The sequence below is a fragment of the Electrona antarctica genome, assembly GCF_951216825.1.
Source record: "Electrona antarctica genome assembly, chromosome: 23".
Classification (NCBI taxonomy): domain Eukaryota; kingdom Metazoa; phylum Chordata; class Actinopteri; order Myctophiformes; family Myctophidae; genus Electrona; species Electrona antarctica.
The window spans coordinates 16,529,660-16,549,603 of NC_136804.1; the positions used below are offsets into that span (position 1 = coordinate 16,529,660).

General features: G+C 42.9%; 2 protein-coding genes across 4 annotated transcripts in view; both read right to left on the reverse strand.

The window, feature by feature from the left end:
* Nucleotides 1-7,418, reverse strand: part of LOC306916540 (kinesin-like protein KIF21A) — a 76,154-nt gene extending 68,736 nt beyond the window's left edge. Inside the window, exon 1 of the mRNA XM_079494435.1 lies at nt 7,048-7,418. Within this exon, the coding sequence (XP_079350561.1) occupies nt 7,048-7,097 (50 nt within the window). The 5' untranslated portion in view covers nt 7,098-7,418. The remainder of the gene's footprint in view (nt 1-7,047) is intronic.
* A 5,416-nt stretch (nt 7,419-12,834) lies between these two features.
* Nucleotides 12,835-19,944, reverse strand: part of LOC306916550 (ATP-binding cassette sub-family D member 2-like) — a 26,653-nt gene continuing 19,543 nt past the window's right edge. For all 3 annotated transcript variants that reach the window (XM_079494452.1, XM_079494450.1, XM_079494451.1), the window contains exons 9-12: nt 19,588-19,733; nt 19,302-19,386; nt 18,537-18,662; nt 12,835-16,951 (exon numbers count right to left, since the gene is read on the reverse strand). In XM_079494452.1, the coding sequence (XP_079350578.1) occupies nt 16,747-16,951; nt 18,537-18,662; nt 19,302-19,386; nt 19,588-19,733 (562 nt within the window). In that variant the 3' untranslated portion in view covers nt 12,835-16,746. The remainder of the gene's footprint in view (nt 16,952-18,536; nt 18,663-19,301; nt 19,387-19,587; nt 19,734-19,944) is intronic.

The window sequence follows — 19,944 nt, forward strand, 5'->3', positions numbered from 1 at the left end:
GGAGTCATTTGAGCTTCAGCATCTTGCTCAAGGACACTTCAGCACTAACGAAGCCACTCTACCTCTGAGCCACTGCCGCCCAGACAGGACTACTTCCCGGGACATTGCCTCCATATTGTACCTGGTATCAGGTACTGTGGCCGTGATATGCTGAAGCAATGGAAAGAAGACACTTTTAGAGAGCTTATAATGCTTATTGCATATTGACTCTGCTGTACCCAGTGTCATATAGCATTAGCAGTTGTCCAAAATGGCTTTGTAGGGCAGAGTAGTTCTCAAACATTTCTTTTCATGACACGTATGTGTATTTGGTCGTGGACCCCCATCTGAAAATGTTTTATGCCTTGCCATGGACCCCGAGAAGAAAGTATGTGTGTTTAAAAAAAATCTAAACGATTAAAAAAAAAACTAAGAAAATATCAGATGTACAAGCTTGTAGATCTGCTATTTTTGAATAGCCTACATAAAAGAATAATGTGGTTGAAATGATTGTGATCATGCCATATTAACTACTTTTGCTGGGGAAACTCTGGAACCACTGCCTAAAATATGCTACAGTAGCAGTACCCCCCGTTCAAGCCATGGACACCATGCAAAGCTATCCGTTGAAACATGAACCTCCGCTGGCGTCTCCGCTGGTCTACTATCAATTATGAATGTGTCACTTCACGGATGTTGTGGAGGACCTGAGGTCCTTCAGGAGCACATTATGAATGTGTCACTTCACAGATGTTATGGAGCACTGGTTCCCAAACACTGGGTCGGACTCAGACCCATTTGTGGGTCACGTCACGGACACATTTTTATGGGTCCCCTTAATATTGGTTTCCTATACATTTTTGTTTTTTTATTATAAATTATTATTTCATGATGAAATAAAAGTTGTTTAAACAAATGTTTAAGAAGTATTGCAAATAGCCGATCGACAAGCTCACAACATGGCGCGAAGAGACACCTTGTGAGCGTATAGATTTGCTATTTTTACTAGTTTGGGCCCTGGGCAAACGTCTAATTTATTTTTTTGAGTCTTGAGCTAAAACGTTTGGGAACCACTGTGGAGGAACTGATGTCCTTCAGGAGCACGTTGTTCAACATAACAATCTGTCACTCCGCCGCTTTGCTTCTTCCAAAAACAGCTGAGTTCAGCTTACGTTCTCCAAAAGTACAAAAGACAGCACTATCTCTGCCAGGTCAGAACGCCTGGGAGATTATGTTTTCGTCCCTGTCCGTGTGCGTTTCTGTCTGTCTGTGTGTCTGCCAACAACTAATCTAGGTCATCGCAGGACAGATCTGGCCGGCGTCACTTTGCACGCACACGCCCAGTAAAAAAAAAGAAGAAAAAAAACCCAGCATATTATGAACGCAACATAGCATCTCACGCAAAATTGGAACACACACACACACACACACACAGATGGGCAATTATGTAAGGAAAACAAAAGCTACAGAGAAGCGTGTGTGTGTGTGTGTGTGTGTGTGTGTGTGTGTGTGTTGTGTGAGTGAGTGAGAGAGAGAGAATTTGCAGAAATGTCCCATCTGCATGCATTCAGCTGTGCATGAATCCTTCAAAGTGAAAGACAGCAGCGCATGCTGGATGTAATATTAGTAGGTCACATCAGCCAGCATCTACTGCCATCACAACAGCCTCCCAAAACCTGGGAAATACTGTCACTGTAGCGAGAAAGAACATACACTGCAAACACACTTTGTCTTTCTAACATCACAGCATTAACAAAATGAACACCTCCTCCAACACACACACACACACACACACACACACACACACACACACACACACACACACACACACACACACACACACACACACACACACACACACACACACACACACACACACACACACACACACACACACACACACACACACACACACACACACACACACACACACACACACACACACACCCCTCAGCTCTCTCTATCCATTACCTCCAAGCAAAAAGTAGGAATTACAAGTACAAAGAGTCCTTTTATCACCTTGAACATGCAGGTGGGGGATAGGCGGATAGCACTAGACTAGCAGGCTGAGGCAGGAAGCCGCACGCACGCACGCACGCACGCACGCACGCACGTACGTGTGCGTATGTGAACTGTTGCGTATGTGAACTGTTAAAAGGGTGCTGAGAAGCTGTCAAAGTCCTTTGCCCTGGAACTGATTTGAAATTATTAGAATGTTATTAAAAATGAATTAATCAAGCTAAATATCAAATCACTAGTTATAATCTAAGTTACACTGTAGCTAGTTAAATCCTCTAATTAAAGCTAGTTAAAACGTAGTCATAAGTTATATTTTCAACAGGTTAGGGAGCATTGCATTGCTTCTCCATGCAATTTAATTGAACTTCGTATTGACCACCAAGGTGAAGCAATCATTTTATGCAGTTACAATTTACAATGTAGTCCTTTTGCAGACAACGTTATTATCCAGAGTGAAGTATAAGATCAGAGTAGTCAGTAGTGTAAATGCCATGACTAACCAGTCATCGGAACAACAGGCCAGATGTAAACAGAGTGCAAAGAATACAAACAAGTGCTACAAAGAAACTAGGATACCAGGTAAACATCAAAGCTAACATCTGTTTAAATACAATTTGAGATAGTATGTGGTTTAGACTCTAATCCACATGCTATCTAAAATGATTGGTTCTCAAAGTGGGGTCCAGGGAACCCCCAGGGGACTCCCGGGGACCCCCAGGGGTGCATGGGTCTGGTACCAGGGGTGGGGGTCCCCAGCTAAATTAGTTAATACATAAGTAATATGGCGTCAATCATTTTAAGAACTTTAACCATATACTTTGGCTATATTCAAACATAGCAGACATACAAGCTTGTATATTTTTTGATTATTAACATTTTAAAACAAAAACTTCTCTTCTGGCAGTCCCTGACAGACAGAGGCCAAATACACAAATAATTTGGAGGTCCTTGACTTGAAAACGTTTGAGAAACACTGATCTAAATGACAATGCATAACATGTAGTAAACACTAAACAAGTAGCAAAACTAGCATCAATCTAAATACGCGTCAAGCAGTGTGATACAAATAGAGGAGTGTTAGGGTGCGAGGAAGAGAGTGTATGTGAAGAGGTCAGTGATAGAGATGGGAGGGTGTGGGGGGGTAGGGGGGAGGGGGGAGGTGGATTAGTGCATAGTCTGCAGGTGAGTGTTCAGAGTGTGGTGGAACATGAGGAGCGAGTGTGCAGATCTGGCTGGGGCCAGGTGCAGGTCATTACAGCATTTATAACAATAAATGAAAAAAGTAATAAAAAGAAAACATGGGCACCTCACGTATTAGGAGGGCAGTATGAGTCACCAGAAAAAGGACGGGTGTTTTCGATGAATCTAGCATGGTTAAAAGGAGGTTGAAGTTACAATGGGTTTGTATATGAAGGGGGCGGGGCAGCTAAAATGAATATCAAATATCTAAATACAGAACCAAGCAACTTAAAAGCTGCCTGGGGTGTTCACATAAGCTGGATAAGCTAGTTTGGAAACAAATAGACCCTTATGGGTCTGTAACTCTGAGAGTGTACAAATGGATCCAAATAGACCCATTAGGGTCCATTTGGTAGACTAATGCATGTCAGACTGGGGGTCCTTGAAATGAAATGGGTTGAGAATCACTGCTAGAGCCATAAAAATATTCTCTTATGGGGGTCCGCAGGCTAATTAGTGTAAATTTGGGGATCATCCCAAAGTTTGGGAACCACTACTCTAGATGCTGTGAAGTGTAAACTTACAGCATTGAGGGAATGCTGCAATGTGTGGCTTGAAGGACATGCTGACTGTCCAGCACCTCTCCAGGGCCCTGGTCAGTTGGAACAGGAGCCAACAAGGTGTGTTGTGGTGGATACAAATTTAAAGATAGGCATCCAGCCAGGCATCCAGTCATAATTATGCATTCTCCAAGTCCTTTAAAATAATATTTTTAACAGTGTAAGCGGGGGATAAATCACTTATTATCAACAGGATGATGTGGACAGTATGAGAGAAAGTGAGGAAGTGACGAGATGTTTGCATGATGTAAGCACGAGATCATGAGATTACGAGTGACGAGGTCCTTTCTTAATGTCAAAAAGGCAGAGTCTTCGAGTGAGAGAGGGTGTATGGGTGTGTGTGTGTGTGTGTGTGTGTGTGTGTGTGTGTGTGTGTGTGTGTGTGTGTGTGTCCACATGAGATTAGTGAGGAATCATTTTCCACTTTTGACCACAGCTGACCGGCCGCCCTGGCCCAGATTCAGAAGACGCTATTGTCGAAGAGATAGAAAGTTGTCTTTGACATGGACTCACACCACAACACACAATTACGAGACAAACAAGGCCCTCAATGTCCTGATTATCTTGGAGACTGATTTTAAAACCTTCAGATCGATTATAAGGCTTATTGATAGACTTTATAGTCTGGTTATGAACATCAACATTATATCATTTAAACAGTTGGTTGAGTCTCATGTGTTTCACTGTAGGGATGCTCCGATCAGGTTTTTTGGGACCGATTTCCGATCACCGATTGTTTTTCTCATGATCGGCCGATAACGATTCTTGTGCGTATGGGGAAAGTTTCATTATGTCAAAACCCACGTCAAAACTGTTCCTGTGTGTGTGTGTGTGGGGAGGAAGGGGAGAATGTTTAGGCCTGTCACAAAGATGCAAAATGATATTATACTATATATCTGATTGACTTTTATACCACTTAAATGGTATAAGACGATTTCTCCAGATAGGGCTAATTGCAGATCACTGTTTCGTTGGTGGAGACCATTAGAACTCTAGGGTGGAGACCTAAAGTGATCAGAAATACAATCGGTGGGTGCACTGTAAGTTACCTCCAGGCTCCCCTGATATCTCTATATACATACTGTATTATTATCATAATACAGTATGTAATTAGTCTTACTGTACTTGTTGGTATTTTGTAGGCCAACCAAGAACCTCAGTCTGCCCCATCAAATGAATGAATGAATGAATGAATGAATGAATGAACACAAATAAGCAATGCTCTCCCATAATTTGAGCTTTTTGTGAGTACAGTGTGAACACAATGGCACGACATTTCCCACATGAACACACGCCCCTCTGTGAGCCTTTTTGTCATATTACCAACAGGCTGTGATTGTGTCCCAGTTTGTGCATTGAGCGTGTCTGTGGACTGTGGACATGCTTTTGTGTGTGTGTTCGTGTGTGTGTGTGCATTTGATGAGGGAGCCGGGACCCCCAGAAGAGAACATTTGTGTGAAAAAAGAAGATGAAGACAAAGAAGGGAAATCTAAATAAAATGTCTAATTATAAAATAGGGTTAAACTGATTGTGATGCTGCATTAACTCATTTTGCTGGGGGACCCCTGGACCCCCCTCAATGAGCCCTGTAGGTCCCCCCGGTCCCCACTTTGAGAACCTCTGGTCTACATTCCATTGTAAGCTGAACTCTATGCAGTATAACTTCACTGCTCAATCAATGGTAACATTACTGCTGAACCTCAGGATGAAGATCCAATTGACCACAAGCTCGCTGTTTATCTGCAGAGACAAGAGAAGAAAGACTAAGGATACCAAGTTGGCTTTGTAAATAGAGGAGCTCTGGGTCAAAGTCTGAACACACAGTAACAGAAGAGGAACGGAGAGAGAGAGAGAGAGAGAGAGAGAGAGAGAGAGAGAGAAACATGAGAGGCAGCGTCTTTGTCCCGTCTTCTTTTGCAGCGATCTGGCTCACATGACATTTCAGATAGTCTTTCGTACACATCCAATCCCCCTGTCGCCTCTCACCATTGTAACTCTGCATTGTTTCAGTTTCTGTATTGCTTAGTTATTGCCTAGAGCTACAGTATATTATTGTGGAATTATTATTACTAGATAGATATATACTCAGCTGTATGTTAAACTGACTATACAGTCAGGCTGTGAGTGACCAACTGGGGGGCGTGTGTATTAGTCCAGAAGTTGTTCCATCAGTAGCCTACTCTGATTGCCATTAAGGAAAGGTGTTCATTTTCAAGAGATTTTCAAACCATCTCTATGCCAGACTTTGCCAGTTAGAATACATTTCACTAAACATGGCTGAAGTCTGTGTCGGGTAATTTCTCATTGGGGATTAGAGTGTAGCGAAACACATTTTGAGACAGAGTTGAAGAAGGAAACGCACAACTGTGTTTAACCATTTTACACAGGTTCCTCCTTGGGACTCCATATGAGGTCCACTTCTGTTCTCCACTAGTACAGAGCCCAGAGGGACTCCGCTCTCAATAACGCAAGGGGTGTAATATATATATATAGTTTTTCAGAAAACTATATGTCAGGATTTGCAAGACCTTTTTAGAATCGGCCTTGTATGTATAGTTTAATAAGACATTTTATTTTACATGCCAAATTTCCATTCATTCTGAACAAATTTTGACAATACTATTACAGAACCGAATATTCAAAGCAGGGAGAAAATTATCTGGTAAGAAATATTGATTCCTCTATTTAGGTAAACCCTCGACACAGCAGGTCCATCCATGCTGCACACACACACACACACACACACACACACTCGCACGCACACACACACACACGCACACAGTATGTCAACAAAGGAGACACATGATGTGAAACTATACTGTGTGCGCTGTAAGCTGATAAGAGATGATCAAACTCAGGTTTTACATTAAAATTAATATTGAGAATAATATGTGCAGGCGCACAAAGTAATAATAATAAAATTAGGCAGCCCTATGGCTAATCCCAATTCTCTCTCTCTCCCCACCACACACACACTCTCCCACCACACACACACACACACACACACACACACACACACACACACACACACACACACACACACACACAATATAGAAATAGGCTTTATAGCATAAGCATATTATGCAATAGTAGCATCATTGTTGCCTTTATAATGGCACCGTTGGCACGTGCATCATCATCACAATAAAACACGCAGGAAATAACAAGTGCATGCATTGTCCCCGACTAGAGAGGCGCATCTCTCTCTTTCTCTTTCTCTCTCACACACACACAGACAGCGGGTTCTTACCTGAGGGCGACCCGCACCGTGCTCTCATCCTGTCCCCCGCCACTCGTCATGTTTGTCACCCCGGAGGATGAGTGGACCAACCCGGGTTCAAAATAGACAGATGATGTCCCTGTCGGCTTTCTCCTTTATCGGCTTAACGACGAGGAGAGAGAGTCACCTCCTCACCCCCTCCTTCCACGAGCATAGGAACACACACAGCCTGGTGGTCGTTTTTTTTTATTTGCATATTATCACACATCAATATGCTGTTCCTTTCACCTATTATATTAATAAAGTCAAAATGTCGGTGACGTTGTTGGACTACTACTAGGTCCGTTGGAGGTCGCATGTCCAGCGGTCTGTGTGAGACACAGAACCCCGCTCTCCCCCCTCCCTCCACCGGCTGCAACGGAGCTCCTCCTCCTCCTCCTCGGCTCAGTTGGTTGGTTGGTTGGTGGAGGCAAGGTTATAACGAAATCGATTACCTATAAAAGTAAGTGACTCTAGGGGTAGAGTAACCTCGCGTCACCAGGCTTTAGGGGTAGAGGTATAAATCGCTTTAAATTTGAAATGAAAGGTCATATAAAATAATAAATATTATATGACCTGACTGAACACCTCAGACTTTAAACGGCCTGATTTTACTTTTATTTTTATTTTTTACAAATAATAATAATCCAACATAGATTCAATTTCAGTATGCAGAACGTTTGTCTAAGACAACCAACCTGCCAATCTCAGCACGCCCCATCCCTCTCGGCAATGGGATATAGAAGATAAACGGTGTGATTTAGTCATTATTTTCAATCTATTGAAAAATGCAATGTCTTTGGACTTGTATACTGGATGGTCATACTCGTAAGCAGCCTAAAGTAGATCCCACTAAATTTACCCAGCCCTAGCAGGCACTGTTCTTTTGGCAAATCTAAGTGAGCAAATATAAGACTTCTGGTGGACGATCTCTTCAAAATAAGAGTACCTTCTAGAGTATTGAAAAAAAGTTTAATTTGCACATTAAAACTACAAATGAAGCATTTAAATGATGCTATATGATGCTATAAGACACACATTATGTTTCTGTGTAAAAATAAGTAATTAAAAAGTTATCTAAATGGATAAATGCTATTCACTGGAGTGCATGGACTTTATAAAGTGGACACTGGACAAAAATCCCTGCTATGTATCGACTAGTGTGACACATGCACATGTCCGGGGAGACCTCCTCTACAACACCACACTGTCCGCTAAGCAGCAGAGGTGTAAAACAAAAATTGGCACGCCATACAGCGAGGTGAAACATAAAAGAAAATCCCATTTCCAGACTAAAGTCAACTAAAGTGGACACTGGACAAAAATCCCTGCTATGTATCGACTAGTGTGACATACGCACATGTCCGTGGAGACCTCCTCTACAACACCACACTGTCCGCTAAGCAGCAGAGGTGTAAAACAAAAATTGGCACGCCATACAGCGAGGTGAAACATCAAAAAATGTCCCATTTCCAGACTAAAGTCAACTAAAGTGGACACTGGACAAAAATCCCTGCTATGTATCGACTAGTGTGACATACGCACATGTCCGGGGAGACCTCCTCTACAACACCACACTGTCCGCTAAGCAGCAGAGGTGTAAAACAAAAATTGGCACGCCATACAGCGAGGTGAAACATAAAAAAATGTCCCATTTCCAGACTAAAGTCAACTAAAGTGGACACTGGACAAAAATCCCTGCTATGTATCGACTAGTGTGACATACGCACATGTCCGGGGAGACCTCCTCTACAACACCACACTGTCCGCTAAGCAGCAGAGGTGTAAAACAAAAATTGGCACGCCATACAGCGAGGTGAAACATAAAAAAATGTCCCATTTCCAGACTAAAGTCAACTAAAGTGGACACTGGACAAAAATCCCTGCTATGTATCGACTAGTGTGACATACGCACATGTCCGGGGAGACCTCCTCTACAACACCACACTGTCCGCTAAGCAGCAGAGGTGTAAAACAAAAATTGGCACGCCATACAGCGAGGTGAAACATAAAAAAATGTCCCATTTCCAGACTAAAGTCAACTAAAGTGGACACTGGACAAAAATCCCTGCTATGTATCGACTAGTGTGACATACGCACATGTCCGGGGAGACCTCCTCTACAACACCACACTGTCCGCTAAGCAGCAGAGGTGTAAAACAAAAATTGGCACGCCATACAGCGAGGTGAAAGGTCAAAAATGTCCCATTTCCAGACTAAAGTCAACTAAAGTGGACACTGGACAAAAATCCCTGCTATGTATCGACTAGTGTGACATACGCACATGTCCGTGGAGACCTCCTCTACAACACCACACTGTCCGCTAAGCAGCAGAGGTGTAAAACAAAAATGTAACAACAGACATTGTAATTACTGGTGTTGGAACACTAATGTCTGCATGAATGGTAATGGTAGTACTATTACTGTGAAGTACTATGTAGATCGACCATTAACAGTCATAGTTAAGTACTACCACTGGCCTATAACAGACTACTGATATGCAAAGGCTATGTAGATCACTACTATCACACGTGTGCCATATGTGTGAAACATTGATAGCTCTAAATTAGGGCGTGTTTGACAAGTTGTTAACGGCATGCATGCACACTTGAGTACAGCCATTACTGTCACACTAGTCGATACATAGCAGGGATTTTTGTCCAGTGTCCACTTTAGTTGACTTTAGTCTGGAAATGGGACATTTTTTATGTTTCACCTCGCTGTATGGCGTGCCAATTTTTGTTTTACACCTCTGCTGCTTAGCGGACAGTGTGGTGTTGTAGAGGAGGTCTCCACGGACATGTGCGTATGTCACACTAGTCGATACATAGCAGGGATTTTTGTCCAGTGTCCACTTTAGTTGACTTTAGTCTGGAAATGGGATGTTTTTTGACCTTTCACCTCGCTGTATGGTGTGCCAATTAAAATTTTACACCTCTGCTGCTTAGCGGACAGTGTGGTGTTGTAGAGGAGGTCTCCCCGGACATGTGCGTATGTCACACTAGTCGATACATAGCAGGGATTTTTGTCCAGTGTCCACTTTAGTTGACTTTAGTCTGGAAATGGGACATTTTTTTATGTTTCACCTCGCTGTATGGCGTGCCAATTTTTGTTTTACACCTCTGCTGCTTAGCGGACAGTGTGGTGTTGTAGAGGAGGTCTCCACGGACATGTGCGTATGTCACACTAGTCGATACATAGCAGGGATTTTTGTCCAGTGTCCACTTTATAAAGTCCATGCACTCCAGTGAATGGACTTGGGCACTCCAGTGCATGGACTTGGGCATTTATCCATTTAGATAACTTTTTTACGTTATTTAATTACTTATTTTTACACAGAAACATAATGTGTGTCTTCACAATAACTGTAATGTAATAACAATACTAATAATGTAATGTAATAATTATTTAATTAACAACGCTTTTATTCTGAAAGCAACCGGATGTCTTAAATTTGCTAGCTCTCAAACAGGAAGTTCTAGATTTGCCAATAGAACGGAGCCGCACTAGCAGGTGTTTCTTGAATAATGTTGACGTTTACTACCATACCAAGCAACCATACTTGAGTATATGGCACCATCTTGTGGTTATTAGATGCTATCACAAGACCACATAAAATGGGAAGTTCTGTTTTTGCCGACGAATGGAGTTGACTATTCTATTGAATACTTTTCCATTTTAATCATAGCAGCTTTGCTTTGCTAACCATTCAGTGGTCTGCTGTCTAGTTCAGGTTAACTTAATAGTAGCCTACTTAGCCTACATCATGTAAATCAGTGGGTCTACTCAAATGTTTTAGATATAATATATAGATATAATATATATACTATTATATATATATTTATACTATTATAGAATAATATAATAGTATTAAAAATGTTTTAAAGATTTTCCAAAATGTGCACAAAAAAGGTATTTTGAAAATACAACACGTTTTGAGCTTTTAGATAATTTATCCATCCAAGCATAGCAGTGGCAGACATTTTCTGGTTCCATCGTCGTTCCATGTGAAAATAATAAGGCCATACTGTACCCACACGCACGACAGACAGACAGACAGGCAGACAGGCAGACAGGCACGAAGCACGCACACACACACACACACACACACACACACACACACACACACACACACACACACACACACACACACACACACACACACACACACACGATAATTATTTAACTGTTGTATTGGTGTTGATTTAAATTTTCATCAACACCTGTGCCTTATTTTTAGCATCACAAACATTAATTGTCATTAAAAACAAAAATCTACAATTCAAGTTGCAAAGACAGACATCTTTATCTCTCTGCCTCACTGAGCATATAACCAACGGGGACGTCCATACAACGTCCATACGACGTCGTACAGACCTCTCTGTAAACACCACCCCCAAAACGTACATATACGACGTCCTGAGCACATAACCAACGGGACGTCCATACGACGTCAAACAGACGTCTCTGTAACCACCAACCCAGAACATACGACGTCCAGGTCGCCGTCCCAGCCAGACGTCCATACGACGTCCGTACAACGTCGTCGATACGACCTGACAGTCAAACTCAGGATACGACCCCGAGACTCACGGTCCGTTGCAAAAAGACGTCCATATGACGTCCATACGACGTTGATAGGACCTGCACTGCAGCTATTCATTCTCTATGGTAGTTGAACTAATGACATTTCTGGCCACAACGTGGGTCATGTCAATGCGTTGTGGCGCTGTTCCGAAATTCACTGCCGATGTACCATCTCTGTATGCTTGTTTTTGAGTGGTGCAACCACTTCTATAGACAGTGTGTGTCCCCTGGGTCTGTCCCTGGGTCAGTGCGTTATAGCGTTTGTTCACCACCAAGTGTCACTGTTGCACAGCCTAACACACAGACACACACAGGCCAGGGAGGAGGGCTTGTACAGTACAGTACAGTACAGTACAGTACAGTACAGTACAGTACAGTACAGTACAGTACAGTACAGTATTTGTATGATCTTGTACAGCACTTTGGTTGACCTTTTGGTCTTTGTAAATGTGCTAGACGCTCTTAATCCAGGGCAATTTACAATAAGCAAGGACAAGGACAAGGAGTCAGGACAGCACTAGGTAATACAAATGCATACTAGTAAAATAAAAACGTAGGTAAACTGAACCTATTCAATGAAACCAAAACATCAATAATCTGTACATCAAAGCTATACATACTATAGCTTCGATGCGCACGCACGCACACACTCACTCACACACACCACACACACACTCTACTAGAGAGAATGCACCAGTAAGACGCCCTGAGGGTGCACGCATCCGCCTGGGTGACGGCAGACTGCTGGGCTGGCGCTTTGGCATGGGGGGTTCAGATCAACAAATGGAATGAATTCTGTACTGGAAGAAAGGGAATATCCTCACTCTCTTGAGTAGTTTCTTATGAGTTTCTTTATGTTTGATGAGGTCAGATCAACATATGGAATGTCAGAATATGTAGAAGGCCATATATCGAGACGTGATGTCACGAGGCGATGAGGTCAGTCGTGATCTTCATATATGGAGATTGGAGACGTGATGTCATAAGGCGTGATGGACTGATAACCATATATGGAGGTGTGACACGACTGACGGACAGGTTTTGCAGGTTTTCATAGTAAATGTGAAGGTGTGATCTGTGACATGCAACTCATAAGTCTGCATTTCAACTAACCCTTTAAATATAATACACAAAAACACAAACAAATAAATAATACACATCCACTGATCACAAAAATATAAGACAATACCATACTTTCAAAATCCTATTTTTAATGTGAATCAATTTTGTCTCCAGTTCATGTAGAATGAGCTTAAAAAAAGAAAAAGAAAATAAATGTACATTTGTTCTTCAGGAGACCCGGGGACTCTAAAGTCTGAATACTCAGCTGCATGAGGGCAGATCTACAAGCTCAAAGCGAGTTTGAATACCTGTTTGCATACAGTACATCTTCTCTTCTGGGGGTCCCTGGCACAAAACATTTTCATATGGGCGCCAAATACAATTTGGGGGTCCTTGGCATGAAAAGGTTTGACTGGCTTTAGGCAATGGGAGTAAGCAATAAACTCTCCCGACACAGGAAAATGCTCAGTGTTAATGTTTTGTGCTGTCTCAGAGTTCAATAAACACTTGCTGTGAAGAAGGGAAGTCTCACATAACATAAGTTAACTTTCAACCAATCTTAATTAATGGAACCCAAACAAAAAAAATAACATGGCGTTGATTCATTCAACCTTGACATTCATGAGCATTTTATACAAGTCTGTATAAAGCCATTGTCGTTATATAACTGTGTTTCCCGAACAGTGGGTCGGGGGGCGGAACACATTTTGCATGGGTCGCCAGTTGCCTAAATATCCCCATTTTTTCTTCTCAAGAAATTATATTAATAATAATATTAAATAAAAAACAAATAAAATGTTTAATAAATAGTGGAAATACAAGCTCACAACAAAGTCGCACGACAACGCGTTGTGAGCTTGTAGATCCGCTACTTTCACTAGTTTGGGTCCCGGAGAGACCCACTGAGAAGCTAAAATGTTTGGGAACCACTGATCTAAGACAAGACATGTCATTGTTGGCTAAACAATAGCAGTGCATTTGTTAACAATTCCAACTGACATTGCCCTCGAGTGTTCTCCAGTCCAACGCAAGGCAGACACGCATTTTATACTTTGTTGTACGATGGTGTCGCACGCAGAGTGATCTCACAAACCACTGATCTACAAGCTCACCACAGCCTCTTTTCGGCGCACGACACCATCGTCGTACAAGGGAGTACAAATAGAGCGACATCAGTGACATGTTAGCCCTCTTGTACCATGCTGGGGAGTGTCAGTGAGTCCTAAAGTGGCCCTATTTTCGCCCGTGCCTCACCCCTTATCCCTAAACAAAAACAAGCTCATAGCGTCTCGATGTAGATCGGCTAGTTGAACAAATTTAAACTGATTTTCAAAATAGTTAAAAAAAAAAAGGCAAAGAAGTTTATGGATAAGGAGTAAGGCACTGGAGAAAATAGGGCGCTGTAATATGCAGAACAGGGAACTTATTTTCTCTTTTTATACCGTATGTGTGCTGACTGCTGACGCACTGGCGTCCAACGGTATCAGTCTGAGGCGGATCAATTGGACATCCTTTGAGAAGAGCGACTGTCTGGGAGCCAGAAGGTCCCCGGTTCGATTCCTCGGCTCCTCCAGGCTTTGTGTTGCCTGGTCAATTGTCCCTGAGCAAGACACCGAACCTCTGACTTCTTCCCCGTGCACTCACTCTTGAGCGAGCCACTGCTGGATCAATGCATCAAAGTCATTTCCACTTCTGTTGTAGGGGAGTATAGAGTATAGTATAGGATATGTCCATGTCTGCCCTGAATATCAATACCATGCAATCTATACAATGATAAATGACATACAGGTATTCAAATTACTGGGATTACAGCAGAAATGAAATGATGGAGATCTTGGATATTGACTAGGTCAATGAAAACAGCTAATTATCAGGGTTCTTTTGTTTTCATGAAAATCCCTCATGCATCATTAACTTATTTGGCAGTGTTGGATTAGTCTTTCGGGATTTTCAGGGTGTTTTATGAATGAGTTAAATATGACAGCACACTTGACTTTGGAGCATGTGACCTTCTCACTTGCCCATATGTGATTCAGTGTGATACGAGAGCCAGTGTTTGTCCAGTCTATGTTCAGGACATGACGTCTGAACCACAGGAAATACAAAATGGACGCTTACAACATTTCCAAAATCAACCTCCTCCCTACCAACTTTGGATACATTATGAGTAGATTATCAAGACAATTTGGTGCTCTAAATATTTGAAGAAGAAAAAAAAGTGAAACACTTGCCCTAAAACAAAACATTGAAATATCAAAAACCGTTACTATTCAGTATTCAAATTCAAAAACAGGAAAAAAAAGCAGATCTACAAGCTCGAACGTGGCATGTCTAGTTAATGCCTATTATGAAACGTCCAGAAGAGGGACGATCAATAGGGTTCATGTGGTTAGAGATTGAACTGCGCTTGGCGATGTGATTCACCGACTGACCGAAGCAGTATTCACTTCAAACGTCGCCATTCACGTGTTTAGTTCTGCACCAAAGCAGGCCTGAGCACAGAAAACTGTCTAGTGGGTTCAGGTGCTTGCCTAGAGGCGTGACTGACTGCAATTGCTAGCTCTAACGGTATGGCATCCCGTTTACCGACCCCTATATCTCCTATGACCTGTCCCTCATTCATGTGATGTGATGTATGTAAGGTACTGTAGTCAGAGATTAGGAAAAAGAAGATTGTACTACTGCTACAGAAAGAAAGGGGCGTCCACAGCCAAATACATATCAATTTGGGGGTCCTTGACATGAAAGAGTGAAATAAAATTGAAGCAGCAAATGATTATCCGATATTGAGCAGAATGCACCACTTTCAAACGCTTAAACCGTAACATTGCTATGAAATGTTATTGGACTCATTAATCTGACAGTAAGTTACAACGCAACAAACCATTGCATTTACATATACAGTAAGACATATAATATAACATGTATATAATTGTCCCTGCAGCATAATGTGCCGGCGACTGTCAATAAAACACCTTTACACGTCAGGATTACTTTAAACCTATTCAAACCGGGAATTTTTAGATTTTAGCGTATGTTGCTATATATAGAGCGCCATACGTTTTTCAGAAAACGCTTAGGATTTAGAAGAGTGGTTCTCAAAAATATAAATATACTAGTTCTCAGCTAGTTCTGTGAGCTTGTATATCTGCTATTTTCGAACATTTTTGAAAAGTCTCAAAAGGTATATAATTTTGCATTTTTTGTTATCACAAATCTTCTCTTCTGGGGGTCCCTGACTCCCTGGCACAAAACATTTTCAGATCACACTGAGGTGACACTGCCATTGTGTACTAGGCTTATGAACTCTTCACTCAAACAAACAACCAATTTGCTCCAGCATCATGACAAAAAAATGTCATTTTCAAAAAGTCATCTAAATTATAGTGGCAAGACAAACAATGCTAAATTCTGTACATTCAAATGAAACAAGTAGAGGAATGCCGCATTTGGGACCAAAGCAAAATGGTTCCAGATTAAAAGATAACAGTCCCCCCCCCCCCCCCCACTAAAATACAGCTAAAATATCATTGTGACCTGAACCACAAGAACAACTTAAAACAGCCTTATAATTCAGAGTAAAGTGCTATAAAAAATAAACTATTGTGTCGTATTGTTCAAAATATTAGTGGTTACTATGAGCCCATGCGACAAATTGTATGTAGGCTAAAAAACATATAGGAACAATGTACAAACTGGGAATGCAGCTAGCAATCAGCCACCACTGGTCGCCAAAGAAAAACATTAGGGTTAGGGTTAGTGTAACCCTAACCCTAACCCAACGTTACAACATGGACGTAATACTTATTGTTCCTCGTTTTCCACCACCGATTCTCTCCCTGGAAAATACAAGAGTGCAAAACGCAGGGATTGAAAAGAGGAAGCTCCACTACAACGTAACATCCAGGGTGTTCATTCAACCTTTGACGTGTAAAAACATTTTCGCATTCAAATTAACCCTCATGATTTTAGATTGTAGATGGCTTCATTAACAGGGGCTGAGAAAGGATCTTTCTCCCCTCCCCTCCCCTCCCGTCTCCTTTACTCCTCAGTGGTCTTGAGGACAGAGTCCTCTCCGAGGACCTTGCAGAGTTCGTTGAGGCGGTGTTGCATCTTGGGAATGCCGGCCAGCTGGGACTCTAGCCGCTGTTTCTCTTCGGTGAGGGAGAGGCGCGTGGCCGTGTCCAGCTGTTCGAACCGCCAGCCGCCCTCGCCATCAAACTGGAGCAGGTGGGTGTGGTACTTCCTGTGGACATGAAGAACGCTTCAGGTTTTCAGAGAACGGAAAATACAATTCTAATATATACTGTATGTATACAGTATATATTTTTTTTTCTTTGATACAAGTTTTTTTTCAGTAGGAAAACCCCGTCATAGTGAGCGCGTTGCCATGGTGACCAGCCACGCTGTCTGTTGCAACGCACGTCAGAGCGCGAGAAGGCTACTCGGGCAGGTGATAGGCCAGGTGTATTTGCCGAATCTCATACTAGGCCAGACGGAAATGATGCTGCGAGCAATCACCGCCAGCCGCGCGACATTAGGCAGAGTATAAAAGCCGCTCTCACTCTGAGCGCAGCAGCAGCTGGTTCACCACAAACTGTCAGAGGCACGCCTCACGAGAGACTTCGGTTGGTAAGCAACACTATATTTCCCATACACGCGCCCCACTGTTATATCGCTTTGTATGCATGTCCTCATCGCCATTCTATCTGACAAGCTTCTAGGATCGGAGCCGGACACGGAGAAGCGAGGTGCAAGAGAGGCGGAAGAGGACGCCACCCACTCCTCGTCCCCCTGTCGCTAGTGAGAGAGAGAGACAGCGGGGACCCCTGGCCACCTCGGGCCGACACCGCCTAAAACAAGGTCGTAAGAGAAACCTTACCACTGTTCACATATTAATTCACCTGACGAGTCAAGAGGAGCTGTTAAAGGTGAAGACTCCGCTCAGGCTATATATTGCCACGGATGGGAAGCTAGCGAGACCCTTTGGGTTGAAGCGGGGAGCACACCTGTATTATCTTCATACCTGAGCGACACAACACCTGTCCCGGGGACACGGCAGGGAGAAGAGGACGTAGCTAACGAACTGTGTTATTCTATGTTAGACCACCTGCCTGTATTTACCCGGACTCACCGGTGGAGCCGTTGTTTGCCGTAGAACCGAGAGGGCCGAAGAGAGAGAAGCCTGTTTATTGTACCTCACTGTCACCGCCGCCTCGCCAGAGTGGCCTCGGGCCGGGAGACAGGGTTTAGCCCCGAAGAGGAGGATTTATGTCAGCTACTTTTCTGTTGTTTATGAAAGACTAACTTCTGTCTCAATCGCAGATACCGTCGAGGGACCTTTGAGGCCACAGTGTGGCCAACGGACTGTGATTCACGTTCCAATTCCCTGGACTGCTATGATTTCCCCTCATAAATAAAAGAGGCTGTGCACCTCAATCGTGAAACTTCTCCACTGTCTCCGTCTCCCACTTCAGTCACAATATATATATATATATATATATATATATATATATATATATACTGTATATACATACATACATACACTATTATAGTATTATAGATTGCGAAAGGAGCACTCATTTTCATGATCTGTGTAATCAGCACTAGAGGGCGATGCATGCCAAGGCATCTCATTCTCAGATATGTGGGTAGTATATGACACACCTTTGCGTCAACTTCGCAACGTTCGGCACGTTCGACTCACTCAGTTTAGCTCGCTTGGCCGTGCCTTACCCCTAGCCTCCGAGTGCACGAGTGCACCATTTTGACTGGGTTTACTACGCACACATACTGTATATGAAGTTTAGAGGAGAGGAGAGAAGTTTTACCACAGGGAGGGTCTGTGCGTGATGGAGAGGAGGGATATCCCGGCATCCTTAGCGGCCTGGAAGATCTTGCCCTCCACGTCGATGCTGACGGCGCTGGTGCATTCGTCCAGCAGGGCATATGTAGGCCTGTCACACAGAGACCATGGTGGTAGAATCAACTTGTGGAGAATCAACTTTATTGTCACATCATGAGTAAAACATTGGGTGAAACAGCATTTTCTTTAGATATTGGTCCAAAGTTTGTGTGTAGAAAGTTTTGTGCATTTTGATCAAAAGTCCCTGAAGTAGATCGATTTGAACTGTTTTCCATATAATTCAAAATGGTGGGAGATCTATGGATCACAGATCATAGGTCCCCATAGCACATTTGTTCCTCGTGAGGAGACGCATAGCCTATGTATTGAAGTTTCATTGCTGAAACGTGTCAAACGGTTCATGAGCTATGCCTGTTCAAAGTTAGAATTCTGTGCTATAGAGCCACCCTTTGGCCAATGGTTGTGGGTTTCGCGTCTGCACCGTTTGCCATAGCTCTGCCTCTACCATATTGCTGAGTTCTGCCATTTGTGTATATGAGAGGGAGATCATATCAGAATTAATATTTGTGTAGGGTTAGTAGTTAAAGTAGTGAAAATAGCAGATCGACAAGCTCACAACACGTCTAGTTTGGTTCCCGGGCAAACGTCTCATTTCTCTTGTGGGTCTCGACTCGAGCTAAAAGGTTTTGTGAGCCACTGGTCTGGAGGACCAGGGTTGTTTCTCACTTACTTGTGGTAAAACATTCGGGCCATTCCCATCCGCTGTTTCTCTCCTCCTGACAGTACGTCCTTCCAGTCCAGCTCAGCATTCCAGCCTGGGAACACACAATGCACAAAATGCGCAATTGGCGATAAATACGTGGCATGCACCTGGACCACTTGGCCAGCAGGCGCCCCCAACAGTTAACAGTTAATCAAAGTAATCAATTTAACCAATTATGAAAAAGATTTTCCGGGCGAAAACTAATCTTCTAACAAGCAGCTCACAATTCCCCAGCAGTGTATTTGAGTCTTACCTCCCTCCCTGGTGACGATATGGTTGAGGTGGACGATGTCCAGGATGGACTCCAGGTCCTCGTCTCTGAGGCCCCTGGAGGACATGTCCTCTACCGTGTCAGGATAGATCACCTGGTCCCTCAGAGAGCCAATGGACATGTAGGGCCTGAAAAAACACACACACATTGGAATTATTTTATTTGGATCTGCATGTATATATATATATATATATATTGCACTGCTATTGTTCTTCGCCTTTAGCGAAAATCTAAAATGAGACAAGATGCTTCCCCGGTTTGAATGAGTCAAGGCTGGACACACTGTGACCTCATCCATCCATCAGGGTCTGTTCTTCTCACAGCTGTCATTATGTGAAG